We start from the raw sequence: 14,883 nt of genomic DNA, 5'->3' as shown, positions 1-14,883 counted from the left end.
AGCATTGGACATTTGGACATGCATTAGTGAAATCACTGTACTGATCATACATCAATACATATGTTTTAATTTTGTTATCTTAGGAATCCCTTTTATACACATCATTTCATTGCATCCTCACTATTATATCCATTAACCAGATAATGAGCAGTTTTAGGCTTACCAAAGGTTACACACAGGGGGATTACAACTGAAAGTCACCATATCCTACATCATTAGTATGCATGGAATTATATGTAGAAAATACACATATATTTTAATTAAAAAAATTTTAATTGACATTATATTTTCACAGTCATTTGGATTCCAGTCCCTTAATGATAACAAAACGGGCACTTTTTTCTGAAATAAAAACAAACAAACAAACAAAAAAAGTCACCATGTCCTGTGGCTATAGCTTTTCCTGGAGAGTATGTCTCAGCAATATAAAAATTTAAGCATTTATTGAGTATTTACTGTGCTTCAATCCTTACTGTAACCCTCTGAAAAAGGTGTTATTAAACTCATGTTACAGATAAGGAAATTGACTCAGGTCACTTAACTTACTCAAGGCCTCTCTAATAAGTAAGTGAAGGAGGCAGGATTTGAACCCAGGTTGGTCCAATTGCCAAACATGATGTGATATTTAATGCTACCAATATCTCCCTCTAGAGGAAATACACTAATAACGATGCTAACCTTCGTTTATTTTGTCAAATACTACCTACATGTAAATTACACCGATGTTGAAAAGAGCAACGACAATGCACACAGGTCTGTGTTTTGCCTTTAGGCCCAATGATTCATGCCGAGGTGGGCGACTCCATCCTGATCATATTTATGAACAAGGCTAATCGGCCCTACTCCATCTCAGCCCACGGAGTGGAGGACATGGAGAGTGGGAAGGGACTCCCAGTGCCTGTCACAAAGCCAGGTAACTTACCCCAGAGATCTGCTCCATCCTGATGAATACTGCAGACTCAACTCTTCTCTGATCTTTTCTGAACTCTGAAGGGTTTTGGAGAGCTCATTGTAATGTCAATGTGTTCCAACCATTACCCCAATATGAAATCACCATTCATCCAGTGACCAAGTGCTTATGGAGTTCCTAGGGCTCCATTAGGAACCTTAAAGGGTATTAAGACATAACAGCTAACACATATTCAGTGTTAACCTTGTGCCAGGTTTTACATTTAAAACAAGTTTTTTTTAACTCATTTATCCTTAAAATAACCCAGGGAGGTAGACACTAACATATTTCATTTAACCTCATACCATCAATTGTAATGGCCATCCTTACTTTATCTGTTACTAAAGAAAGAAAAAAAAAAAACATGCTGCCAATTAAACTTTAACTTGCCACTGATAGAAAGATACATCCTGACATCAGATGTGCTAAACTGTGAAAAATGTGCATCCTGTAATTGATGAAGTATGGTAGTTATGCCCATTTAACAGGTGACTGAAGCAAAGAGGAGTAAAGAACTTAACCAGGTCAGACGTTAGTAATAGTGGAACTCAGTTTGTTTGACTTCAGGACCTGAGCTCTTAACCACACATTTCGTTCAAGATGCTTAAAATGAGTTTGGAAGAAAAAAAGATGAATCATTTCAGCAAGAGTGCAGATTACGCAAGATGAAATTCTAAGTGGTGAAGAATTTCAAGAATATATCTGAGAGTGTTGATAAAATTTCAGAGAAAGAAAACCCGTGAAGACTGATTGTTTAATTAGGAACAATTAGGGAAGGCTTTATAAAGGAGATAGAACTCCAACTGTGAGAAGAGCTCACAATTTAAGGAGCTTTCACAACATTTACACAGTTAAAGTGTGCTTGTGATAAATGTCAAGAGCCCCTGTGACCTTCAGTTACGAAATTGATAGCAACCATAGGTATAATTACAGGGGAGTTATATTCCATTTTACCTCTGATGAATACATAATGTTATAATAATGCTATATAATTGCAATAAAGGTCATATAAATTTTAAAAAATTTAAATAGGTATAAAGAAAAGAAAACAATCTAATGCATCACTAGAAAAAGTTAGCAAGGTATCTATTCAAGGTTGGGTTGTGGGAAGGAAAATCGTTATTGGCTACTATTCCAACTTCTGCCACTACCTACTCCCAGTATCAGAAGCTGCTTCAAGAAACTTCTCATGAACATCTAAATGTCTATCTACAGAGAAATAGTCAATTTTGGAATATTCTTAGAATGGACCATTGTACAATCATTAAATGACATTTAAGAAAGTTTTAATAACATGGGAAAGACTTGTTAAGCAAAATACAAGTATAGAAGAAAGACCAGAAGGGAAATAAGCCAAAATGTTAATAATGGTTTTATCTTTGTGGTGGTATTTTAAACAGCAGAGTGATCATCTTTTCTACTTCCTCACATTTTTTATACTTTCTAGGTTTTCTATAATGGATGTGTCTTGCTTTGATGAAGAGGGAAATGGTTTAAAATGGATCAAAAAAGCTATTAAATATATTTATTTTTGATGGTTGAAAGCAACTCTAAAGGGAGGAAGAAAGATGCCTATTAGCCATGGGAGGCGGGGAGCTCTGGTAGGGCTGTGGGCAAGCTGGTGTGACCCCTCCCAGGCTGTTGTGCCCTGGTGGTGAGGAGAGGCAAGGGACACAACTCCTCTATGCTGACTGGCCTTCCAAGAGTCCTAGATGTGCGGGTAATGAGAGTAGGGAGAAAAATGTTTAGAGCATGGCAAAGGAGAAATTATTATTATTTTTTTACTGGAACTCAGAGGGATTCAGTCCCCACAAGGGTCTCTAATAAGGCAGAAAGATTTGGAAGAACCCAGAGATTGGATGTAGGAGCAATAAACTAACTTTGTGCAGGAAGTCCAGGCAACTTGGAGAAGAAAGTTTAATCAGGGCATGCATGCGATGAAGAGAGCAAACTAGCATTTTAAGAAAAGTAAGCCCCTATCAGTTTTCTCCTCCTCCCCCTCCCCCTCCCCCTCCCCCTCCCCCTCCTCCTCCCCCTCCCCCTCCTCCTCCCCCTCCCCCTCCTCCCCCTCCTTCTTCTTCTTCTTCTTCTTCTTCTTCTTCTTCTTCTCCTCTTCCTCTTCCCCCACTTCCCCCTTCTCCTCCCTTTCCCCTCCTCCTTTCCTCCTCCTCCTTTCCTCCTCCTCCTTCTTCTCCTTCTCTTTCTTCTTCTCCTCCTTTTCCTTCCTCTTCCTCTTCTCCTTCTTCTCCTCCTTCCTCCTCTTCTTCTTCTCCTTTTTATTAAATCACTCAACAAACATTTACTTAGCATCCTCTTTTTGATGAGAGCTGGGCTCCCAGCTGGGGTAGACGATGGATTGTTCCAACTTTAACACCACCCCTGTAGTCACTTGCATTTAGAAAGCTAAATATCAGTTGTTTATCTTGTGATTACCAAGGCATAGGGGCTATAATGAAAATCATGGAAACTAGACCTAAAATTATATCGCTAACCAACTGGTGCATGAGCAAACATGGAGCAAAGTTTCATGTAAGCATTACTTTTGTTTTGCTTTGTGGCTCACATTCAGCTGTAGGTTGCTTGTCCTGATAGGATGGGGAAGGGACACAGTTCAAAAGGAGATAACAATTTAAATGAGCCTTTTACAATGTGATTATCTTGATAATTCATGAATATATTTATGACTCCTTTGCAAGGCTCTGGGTCAGCCCCAGGGGATGCACAGATATGGGGCCTGACAAGAGGGAGTGCATGTATTTGTTATTAGTATACATACAAATTAGCAGTTATTGACTGCCTTCAATGTGAGACACTATTCTAGGTATTTTATTTCATTTAATCCTCACAACAATTTGAAAACTGGGATGACTAATCCACTTTACAAATAAGGAAACTAAAAGTCAGTGAGATTAAGTAGCTTGTCAAGGTTGAGTGAAAACAAGTCATTAGGGTTGAGATTTGAAACTAGGCCTCTCTGATTCTCTCTGGTTCCAACTAGATCTCACCTGCCTGCACATTAGAATCACCTGAGAAGCTTAAGGAATATACTGGTACCCTAGTACCAGATCCCAGATACTCTAATTTCATTGGTTTGGGATGAGGCCTGAGCAGTGAGAGTTTACAAAGCTCCCTGCTGATTCCACAAGAAGCCAAGGCTGAGGCCCACAGTAACTCAAGAATGCTCAAGCGTAACTCTTAGGAAAAAGATACAAAATTTGAGGGAAAAAAAATTGAGGTGTAAAATAAGTCTTCATTTCCTGAATAAACATCAGTTGATAATAGAAAAGGCAAACTAAGATGGAAGGCTATAGTCTGAAATGAAAATCTATCATTTTGAACCTGCAGAAAATCAAGATGTGAATTTAATGGGAACATATCTAATGAATGGGCAGTTCTACTCAGCAATAAATTTTAACCAAAATATACGAAGAATCTGTTTGTATTTCTTCAGGTAAATTGTCTGGAACAGAGGTAACACGAATAAAAATTTTTTCTATTTCTTCTCATTTGTTTCAGGAGAAATAAAAACTTACAGATGGAATGTCCCTAAAAGGTCCGGTCCAGGGCCATCTGACCCAAATTGTATTCCATGGGTTTACTATTCAACAGTAAACTTTGTGAAGGTAAGGTGGAGAGAGCCACCAAAATGCTCAAAGTGATATGGCTTTAAGCTGACTATTCAAGTTATCACAACTATGGTGGGTATATGTGAAAAGATGTATTGGTTTAGAGCAGGGGTCTCAAACTATGGCCATGCCTGTTTGTTTGCATTATTGATGATGAAGTTGAGTAGTTGTGATGGAAATGGTATGGGTCACACAGTAAAAAATACTTGCTATCTGGTGCTTTACAAAAACAAAGTTTGCTGACACTTGATCTAAATTATAGGGCAAAAAATAAAATCTCAATGTTTCAATTACCAAATTTAGAACTTACAAGGTAGTTTGAAGCAAGAGTGGATATGTAAAATAGATAACCATAAAATAAATATATATTTTAATTTAATTTATACCATGGTTTTTGATGTGTGAAAAAGGGCTCAGGAAAGAAAACACACTCCAAGTAAACTTAGTAACTGAAACTACAAAATATTTGAATCATAAATAGGCTAACTTTACTTAGAAATTAAAGGCAAAGATTCAATATTGAACTTGAGTCAGGTATGTGTATATAAAACAACTAGTCTAGAATTATACTTCATAAATTGAAGACCAAATTAAGGTCATATCTGATATAAAATGTAAACATTTCCCATTATTTTAAAAAGTGAGGGATTATCTTAGCCTTCATTTTAAATATTAGATGGCTGCATTAATGTCCTTGAGTTGTATTGGAGAGCGCAAGAGTTCAGGAGAAACATACCAGACACTTGAAAAAAAAAAATTACATATTAGAATTATGGGAAACCCACATTTATTTGTTGATTCCTTTGTGCATCCCAACAAATATTTATTGAGCCCTTGTGATGCACAAATGACCCCACCAAGTACTATGAGGGCTGCAAATATTCTTGTCTTGAAGGAACTTATCATCTTCGGGGAAAATAATACATGTGCACACCCATAATGATATTACAACTCTGAATCTGGTGAGTTTTATAGGAGTGCAGGGCTATAGAGGAGGCATTGGGAAGAGAGTCTAGGAAGAGAAAACATCATGAGTCAAGCTGAAAATAGGGAAGTAGAAGGTGTGTTTGGGAAATGTTGAGAGTCCCGTGTGGCTATCATCTAGGGTAGAAAAGGAAAGCAGCAAGGGAGCATAAGCTAGAAAAGTCCACTGGGAGAGCACATGAGGGGCTTCAGGACCTGTCGAGGATTAGTCTTTTATTCAGTAGGACCATCACTGGAAAGTCACTGAAGACCTCTAGATATGGGAGTGATGACATTAATCTGATGGTTGTCAACAGGATGCGCTGGAGGTGCGGAGAGCAGAGACCAGAGAGGAGCCAATTTCGAGTCCAGGGTGAGGTGTTAATATCCTACACTAGAAGGACGGCAGATAGAATGGAAAGGAAGTCACAGAATGGAGAGGCATTGTGAAGGGAAAAGAAATGTAAGATTTGATAACAAATGAGATGGGATGGAGTGAGGAAGAAGGAGGAAGTAAACATTGATATCAAGTTTCCTGAACTAAATGACAAGGAATATCATAGTGCTATTAGCAGAAACAGAGAATTCAGGAGAAGGAAATGGTTTGAGGGAAATACTAAAATTCATTTTAGAAATGCTTAGCAGATTGAATTGTTGCAAGAGGCACATCCAGGTAGAATAGCTAATAGGCAGTTGAAAATATGGGAGTTTTCCATCAAAGGAAAGCTCAGGGCTGAGCAACTCGACATGGAAGTCATCCATGGGCTCATATCAATTCCTAAATCATCCAGCTAACTTTTATCCATAGGACGTGGAATATAAGCATCTGTATATACCTATAAATACAGTCTCACTTGGGTTTCACCTCACACCAGTCAAAATGGCCATCATCAAAATGTCTACAAATAATAAATGCTGGAGAGGGTGTGGAGAAAAGGGAACCCTCACACACTGTTGGTGGGAACGTGAATTGGTGCAGCCACTATGGAGAACAGTATGGAGGTTCCTTAAAAAACTAAAAATACAGTTACCATATGATCCAGCAATCCCTCTACTGGGTATATATCCAGAAAAGATGAAAACTCTAATTCAAAAAACTACATTCACCCCAATGTTCACAGCAGCACTATTTACAATAGCCAAGACATGGAAGCAACCAAAATGTCTATCAACAGATGAATGGATAAAGAAGATGTGGTGTATATATATATATATATATATGTATATATATATATATATATATATATATATATATACACACACACACAATGGAATATTACTCAGTAATTAAAAAGAATGAAATAACATCATTTGCAGCAACATGGGTGGAACTAGAGATGATCATACTAAGTGAAGTAAGCCAGACAGACAAAGACAAATATCATATGATATCACTTGTATGCGGACTCTAAAAAAATGATACAAATGAACATATTTACAAAACAGAAATAGACTCACAGACATAGCAAACAAACTTATGGTTACCAAAGTGGAAAGCGGGGGTGGGGGATAAATTAGGAGTTTGGGATTAACAGATACACACTACACATAAAATAGATAAACAAGGACCTACTGTATAGCACAGAGAACTATATTCAACATCTTGTAATAATCTATAATGGAAAAAATCTGAAAAAGAATATTATATATTTATATATATGTATATATGCATAACTGAATCATTGTGCTGAAACTAACACAACATTGTAAATCAACTACACTTCTATAAAAAAATACAGTCTCACTTGAAAAGCACACAGGAAAATAGAAATAAGCATTCGTTTATTCAACAAATATTTATTTAACGCCTTCTATGTCGTAGACACTGGGCTCTGCTCTGGAGACTCAGCTATGAGTGAAGGACACAGCCTCAGCCCTCAAAAAGCTCACTCTTAGCAAATTTTTAGAAATAGTCCTAAATTTTCACAAAGATCACCCTATTCTTCAGGATTTCTTAGTACTTATTCCTTGGTCAATAGTCTTTTAGTATTTTTACAATGACTTTCTTACAAGCAATTAATCAGTGTTATTAAATTATTCAAAGGCTCTTCTAATTCAGTTTATTTTTCTTTCAGGATACCTATAGTGGTTTGATGGGTCCTCTGATTACATGCAGGGAAGGAGTGTTGAATGAAAAGGGAAGAAGAAGCGACGTTGACTATGAATTTGTTCTCTTGTTTTTGGTATTTAATGAGAATGAATCCTGGTATCTGGATGACAATATTAAGAAGTATCTTAATAAAGATCCACAAGATTTTAAACCCTCTGATGATTTTGAGGAGAGCAACAAAATGCATGGTATGTCAGAGGTTTAAAAAGGAGACAAGCTCATAGAAATCTGTGGAAGGTCCCAGCCTCCCTCTTGTTGAGATAAGCTCATAGAAATCTGTGCAAGGTCCCAGCCTCCCTCTTTGAGCTCTTCTTTATTCCCAGGGGCACCTGGACTGAAGAAAGTCCTCTAAAGCGTTCCTTCAGAGGGAACCAGCCAAGCCATTGATTGGCTGCCCGCAAGTTCCAATGAGGTTTTGGACCAACTGTTTAGGGAGCTGTATCTCTGAATGCTGGGAACCCTAAACTATCAGACTGTAAAGTAATTCCTAGGAAATGAATGATCACTTATTGCTATATTTCTATAAGAATACAGGATAACTTCTAGTTGTTCAAATTTGAGGGGCTGGTTTAACTGTCTCTGGAACATGAAACACCATCACCAAATTTCTGTTTTAATGTGTCTATGTTATTTAATTCTTTGAAATTCAAGGTACTTCTTTTTTTTAAGTGTAAGTAATGTGTTCTAATTGACATACCTATCCTCTCTCACCGAGATCTACTTTTGGCCAAAAGTGTGCAAAAAGATAGGTCTTGCCCAAGGTAACAAAGCTAGTTAATTGCTAACATTGATTAGAATATAGTAGCCTGATCTCTGATTCAGCTACTCTTTCCCCTACAATTTTGCCTCCCTCTCCCAAAAGTTTCTTAGTAGGCTCTCTCTTTTTAATGAATGTAACTCATTTGGTTGTGTCATGATGCAAAGAATAAAAAGTTAGTAGAAAGCAGAGGAGTGAAAGTCTTCGCCATGTCAGCCCAGCTTGAGCATGCTTTGGTAATTGTTAGATCATGGGCTCAGCCCATGTGAAGTTTTCCTTTTTTTGGAGATTCAGCCAGGTTTAGGAACTTGCCCCAAACTAGTTCTCAGAAAGTGAAATATTAAGTAAATACCATTTAATTGCTTCAGTTTTGATTTATATAAACTTAATTCTCTGGCTTTTGTCCTCTCAACTGTAGAATGGTATAAATCTGGCGACCTCACACATGAGGCGGTAATCTACCCCATAAAGGGAATATGCCTATTTGGCATATTCCAACCAACATGTACTGCTACCCAAGAGATAGCTTTTAAAAACAAACTACTATTTCTCTTTTCTGGCTCTCTTTTATAGGGATTTCTTAGTACTCTGAATTTGGGGTCTTAGATGGTGGGGACATTGGCAAGTGTGAGTGAGATTATTACATGTTTACCAGGCAGATGAAAATATTGATGACCTAAAGATCTTCTTGAATCAATTCTAAAACCAGATTAAGTAATCATCACTAATCAAAGGCTGTTCTCTTTTTACCTTCTTAGCTATTAATGGAAAGATTTTTGGGAATCTCCATGGCCTCATCATGAATGAAAATACAATGACAAACTGGTATCTGTTAGGAATAGGAAGTGAAGTGGACATACACACCATTCATTATCATGCTGAGAGCTTTCTTTTCAAGGTAAGTATAAGAAAAGTGTTTTGGGGAAGATTTACTAACAGATTCAATATACTTCCATTGTGAAATGAGAGTTATTTTGCAATAAGGCTTGTGAGGGGTGTTAGTGAATATTAGAGAATGGAACAGAAAAATATGATTGTGTCCTTGCACTGGTAGATATTTCTTAATATGTATTTTATTATGCTTGTAAAAAAAAAACCTCTGAGCTTCAGATGTGTTTTCTCATCAGTTATATGGGGATAATTCTGACCACTCTGGAGTATCGTATATGAAAGTACCCATAGTATTTTGTCCCTTTTCCTCTTTTTTTTTTACTTTTCTCTTTTTTCTTTCCCTTCCCTTTTTCCATTTCTTTTCTATGTGATTAGCCAACAGAATAGTCCTCTCTAGTAAAGGAGATATTTCAAGCTTTGGCTTGGGCCCAAAATTTTACCTTGACTTTTGCCCTAGTGGGCTGGGCTGGACCATGTGTGGCTTTCTGCCTTTCGAGCATCAAGTTGCACCCTATGGGTGGTGCTGGCTGTGCCGAATCACCTGGGGAGCCGTTTAAGAAGCAGATTGCCAGGCCCCACCCCAGACCTGATGAATCAGAATCTCAGGGATAAGGTCCAAATAGTCTGTCATCTCAAGAGCTGTGCAGTCTACAAGGAAGTAGAATAGAAAAGAATAATCACATCTAATCTGCAGGGAAAACCTGCACTGCTCCTTTTCCAATTATACAGGAATGAACAGCAACTAATGAAACATCTAATATCCTCTCCCCTCTGTATATTCATGCAACACAGTTTAAGATACCAAGTACTAACCTACAATGATTTTAGTTTCACATATTAAATGGCTATGCTGCTTTTCAGAACTTGGCTTTTTCAATCCTCATTTTTAAAATTATATTAAAAATATATAAAATTTAGTAAAATATATAAAATTTAGTAAAATTTATAAAATCATACAATCATTTTACATACATATAAAAATTATTTTATATACATACATAAATATTTTAAATTAAGCTATAATTTACACTGAGTAAAATGCACGCTATTTAGTATACAGTTCTGTTGTGATAAACACATACAGCGGTGTAACCAACACTAATCAAAACACGGAACACCTCCATCAACCCCCTAAATTGTCCCCTTTGCACCCTCTAGAGTCATCTACTTCCCTATGTTTAACCCCTGGCAACCACTGAACTATTTTTTGTCTCTATAGTTTTGCCTTTTCTGAAATGTCATACAAATGAAATCATACAGTCTGTAGCATTATGAATCTGGCTTGTTTCATTTTGTATCGGCATTTGAATTGCATCCACCTTGTTGTAACGGCAGTTTGTTCCATTCGATCTTTGAGCAATATTCCATTGTATGGATGTATTGCAATTTGTTTATCCGTTCCCCCACTGAGGGACATTTGGGTTGTTTCCAGTTTGGGGTTACTAAAAATAAAGTCATTATAAACCTTTGTGTACATGCTTTTGTGGGAACATAAGTTTTCATTTTCCTTGAGAAAATATCTAGGGGTTGGATTGCTAGGCCATGTGGTAAGTATATGCTTAACTTTATGAAAACTGCCAAACTGTTTTCCACAGAGGCAGTACATTTTGCACGCCTACCAGAAATATATGAGAGTACCACTTGACCACAACTACATCCACATCAGCACTTGGTATCTTCCATTCTTACTTTATTTTTCCTTAGCCATCCATTTAAGTATATTCTGGTATCTCGTTTTTCATTTGAATTTTCCTAATGGCTATGATACTGACTATCTTTTCTACCATCTGCCATCTGTAAATCTTTGGTGAGATGTCCAAATTTTATGCCCATTTTTAAATTGGATTGTTTGTTTCCTTATTGTTGAGTTTGAGGGCTGTATATATTCTGGATACAAATCCTTTCTATCTATATGATCTGTAAATATTTGCTCCTGGTCTGTGGCTTATCTTTTCATTCCCTTAACATTATCTATCAAAGAGCAGAAATTCTTAATTTTGATATAGTCTAAATTATCATTTTTTTCTTTCATGGATCATGCTTTTGGTGTCATGTCTAAGAAATCTTTGTTTAACTCAAGGTCACAAAGATTTTCTTCCAGAAGTTTTATGGTTTTAGGTTTTATATTTAGGTCTCTGGTCCATCTTAAATTAATTTTTATATGTGGTTCAGGCTTATTTTTTGCAGAGAGACATCCAAGTTTTCTATTCTTTCTTTCTTTCTTTTTTTTTGGCTGCACCACGGCATGTGGGATCTTAGTTCCCCAAGCAGGGATCAAACCCATGCCCCCTGCATTGGAAGCATGGAGTCTTAACCACTGGACCACCAGCGAAGTCCCTAGACGTCCAATTCTTCCACCACCTTTCAGCAAAAAGACTATCCTTTCTCCCTCTGTGTCAAAATCATATTGATCATATACATGTGGGTTATTTCTGGGCTCTCTGTTCTATTACATTGATTTATATGCCTGTCCTTTCTTAAATGCCACACTGTCTTGATTGCTTTAGTGTAATAAAAAGTCTTGAAATCAGATGGTGATTGTTTGAGCTATTCTAGATTTTTGCCATATAAATTTTAGAATCAGCTTTTAAAATTGTGCTGGGATTTTGATTGACATTGCATTGAATCTGTACACTGATTTGGGGAGAATTGATATCTTAACAATATTGAGACTTCCAATCCACAAACATGGCATATCTCTCTATTTAGAACTTGTTTGATTTTTTTCATCAATGTTTTGTAGTTGTCATCACACAGATCTTGAATATATTTTGTTAGATTATTACCAATATCATGGGTTTTGGTGATAGTGTAAATGGTATTCTTTTTATTTCAATTTCTAATTGTCATGCCAGTATATAGAAACATAACTGATTTTTGTATAATTGACCTTGTATCCTGCAACTTTGCTGAACAAATACTAGTAGCTTTTGTAGATTTTCTTTTTGTAGATGGTTATTTTTTGGGGGTGGGAGTTCCTACATGGCAAATCATGTTGTCTGTGAATAGAGATGGTTTTATTTCTTTATTTTCAATCTGTATGCACCCCCCCACCCCCACCCCGCTCCTTTTTGGTGTTATTGCACTAGCCAGGATCTCCAGTAAAATGTTGAGTATTAGTGGCAAAAGTAGAGATCCCTGCCTTATTCTTAATCTTAGGGGGAAAGCATTTAGTCACTCATCATTGAATATAAAGTGAGCTGTAGGTTTTTGTAGACCCCATTACCAGGTTGAGGAAGTTTCCTTCTATTCTCGGTTTGCTGAGGGTTTTAATCATGAACAGATGTTAAATCCTATTTTTTCTGCATCTATTGCGATGATCATATTTTTTTTTCTTTAGTCTATTGGTGAATTACATTGACTGATTTTCAAATGTTGAACCAGCTTTTCATTCCCCGGTAAACCTTACTTTGTCATGATGCACTATCCTTTTTTATATATTGCTGGATTTAGTTTGCTAGTGTTTTGTTAAGGATTTTTGCATATATGTTCATAAAGAATATTGGTTGTGGCTTTCTTCTCTTGTAAATTATTTGTCTGGTTTTAGAATTGGGCTAATGCTGGCCTCATAAAATGAGTTGGGAGTGTTCTGTCCTCTTCTGTTTACTGGAAGAGTTTGTTTAGAAATGGTATTATTTTTTTCTCTAAATGTTTGGTAGAATTTGCCAATGAAGCAATCTGGACCTGGAGTTTAATCTGTTGGAAGGTCTTAATACAATTTCAGTTTCTTTAATAGATATAATTTCAGTTTCTTTAACAGATAACCTGAATAGATAATCTATTCAGGTCATCTATTTCTTCTTGAGTGAACTTTGGTAGTTTTCATCTTAAGCAACTTATCCATACCATCTAAGTTGTAGAATTCATGGACAAAAGAGTTGTTCATAACATTCCTTTATTATCCTTTATAATGTTTATAAAGTCTTAGTGATATCTCCTCTTTCATCTCTGATATTTGTAATTTGTGTTTTTTAAATTTTTTCTTGATCAGTTTGTCTAGAGGTTTGTATTAGTTATCTATTGCTGCATAACACGTCACCCCAAAACATAGTGGCCTAAAACAACTCACTCTTATTATCTCACAATTTCTCTGGGTTAGGCTGGAAATAGTTTAGTAGTTGGTTCTGAATCAGCATCTCTCACCAGGCTACAGTCAAGATGTCAGCTGAAACTACAGTCATCAGGTTTGACTGAGGCTGGATGATCCACTTCCAAGCTCACTCATAGGACTGTTGGTCAGAGGCTTCAGTTCCTCACCATGTGGGTATGACATGGGAGCTGGCTTTCCCCAGAGTGAATGATCCAAGGGGAGAGAGTGAGAGAGAGGGTCTAAGACTCTTGGAAGTAGAATGCCATGACTTCTGCCATATGCTACTGCTTTCAAGGACCAACCCTCAGACAATGCAGGAGGGGACTACAAAGGTTATGAGTATCAGGAGGCAGGGATCCTTGGGGGCCATCACAAGCTGGCTTCCACAGGGTTTAACAATTTTATGGATCTGTTCAAAGAACCAGCTTTTGGTTTCTTTGATTTATCTTTATGATGTTCCTATTCTTGATTTTATTGATTTCTGCTCTTATCTTTATTATTCCCTTCTTTCTGCAGATAGATAAATCTTACCGAGAAGATGTATATGACCTCTTTCCCGGGACATTCCAAACCATTGAACTGTTTGTGGATCATCCAGGGACATGGTTATTACATTGTCATGTATCTGACCACATCCATGCTGGCATGGAGACAACCTACACAGTCCTTCGAAACATCGGTACTGTTATCTGTCAGTGATGCTGGCTTAGATAGCACCAGGCTTCCTGTAGACCCTGAAAATAGGAGGCATGAGAGCCCCCAAGGAGTTCAGAGTCAAGTAAGAGAGACAGACATTTAACCATAATAGAATATGACATATGCCAAGATAGAGTGCAGAGTACAGGGTTCATTGACAGCAGCAGGAGGCAATGATTAACAGTTTGGAGACATGAGCCAAGGTTCCATAGATGAATCTTAACAGGTGAGCAGAAGCTTGCAATGTGGATGGGGTATGAACAGCATGTGTACTGGCATGAAGTAGCACAGAGAGTATCCAACAAAGACTTACAGATACTGATGGGATAAAATCTTTGTTGGTGAAATGACATAACTCTTGAAACAACTCATGTCATGAAAAGAATCTACTTCTATTGTTTATAAACCATCAAATTGTCTTCTTTGTCCAGACAACAGGATTCCTTACTTCACCAAGCCTCCTTCTGGAGGAGCGTCCCACCCGGCCACAGCGCCCTCTAATGGTATTGATACCCTCCCCCAATCCTGCACGTGAATGGTCAGTATTCACTCCCCAGGGAAAGGCAGAGGCCTGACACCTTACTTTTCTTTTGCACAGAAGAACCTGGCAAGGAGCAGCTCTACTTCTTCGGCAAGAATCTGGGTCCCAGAGGAGCCAAAGCAGCCTTGGTCATCCTTTTCATCATCGGACTCCTCCTTCTGACTGTCACGGTGATTCTCTCCTTCACACTGTACTCTGCAAGGAAGCGGGTGGCATATCAGGAAGTCCAGTCCTGTGCGCTCCCCACGGATGCTCTGTGA

General features: G+C 37.5%; 1 protein-coding gene across 1 annotated transcript in view; it reads left to right on the top strand.

Moving 5' to 3' along the window:
* HEPHL1 (hephaestin like 1) overlaps window positions 1-14,883 on the top strand; it is a 97,116-nt gene extending 82,233 nt beyond the window's left edge. Inside the window, exons 14-20 of the mRNA XM_061202701.1 lie at window positions 773-913; window positions 4,466-4,572; window positions 7,614-7,836; window positions 9,164-9,303; window positions 13,903-14,065; window positions 14,514-14,585; window positions 14,681-14,883. Of these exons, the coding sequence (XP_061058684.1) occupies window positions 773-913; window positions 4,466-4,572; window positions 7,614-7,836; window positions 9,164-9,303; window positions 13,903-14,065; window positions 14,514-14,585; window positions 14,681-14,883 (1,049 nt within the window). The remainder of the gene's footprint in view (window positions 1-772; window positions 914-4,465; window positions 4,573-7,613; window positions 7,837-9,163; window positions 9,304-13,902; window positions 14,066-14,513; window positions 14,586-14,680) is intronic.

The sequence above is a fragment of the Eubalaena glacialis genome, chromosome 10, assembly GCF_028564815.1.
Source record: "Eubalaena glacialis isolate mEubGla1 chromosome 10, mEubGla1.1.hap2.+ XY, whole genome shotgun sequence".
Classification (NCBI taxonomy): domain Eukaryota; kingdom Metazoa; phylum Chordata; class Mammalia; order Artiodactyla; family Balaenidae; genus Eubalaena; species Eubalaena glacialis.
The sequence above is the reverse complement of the archived record's forward strand: the minus strand, read 5'-3'. Positions and strand labels throughout refer to the sequence as shown.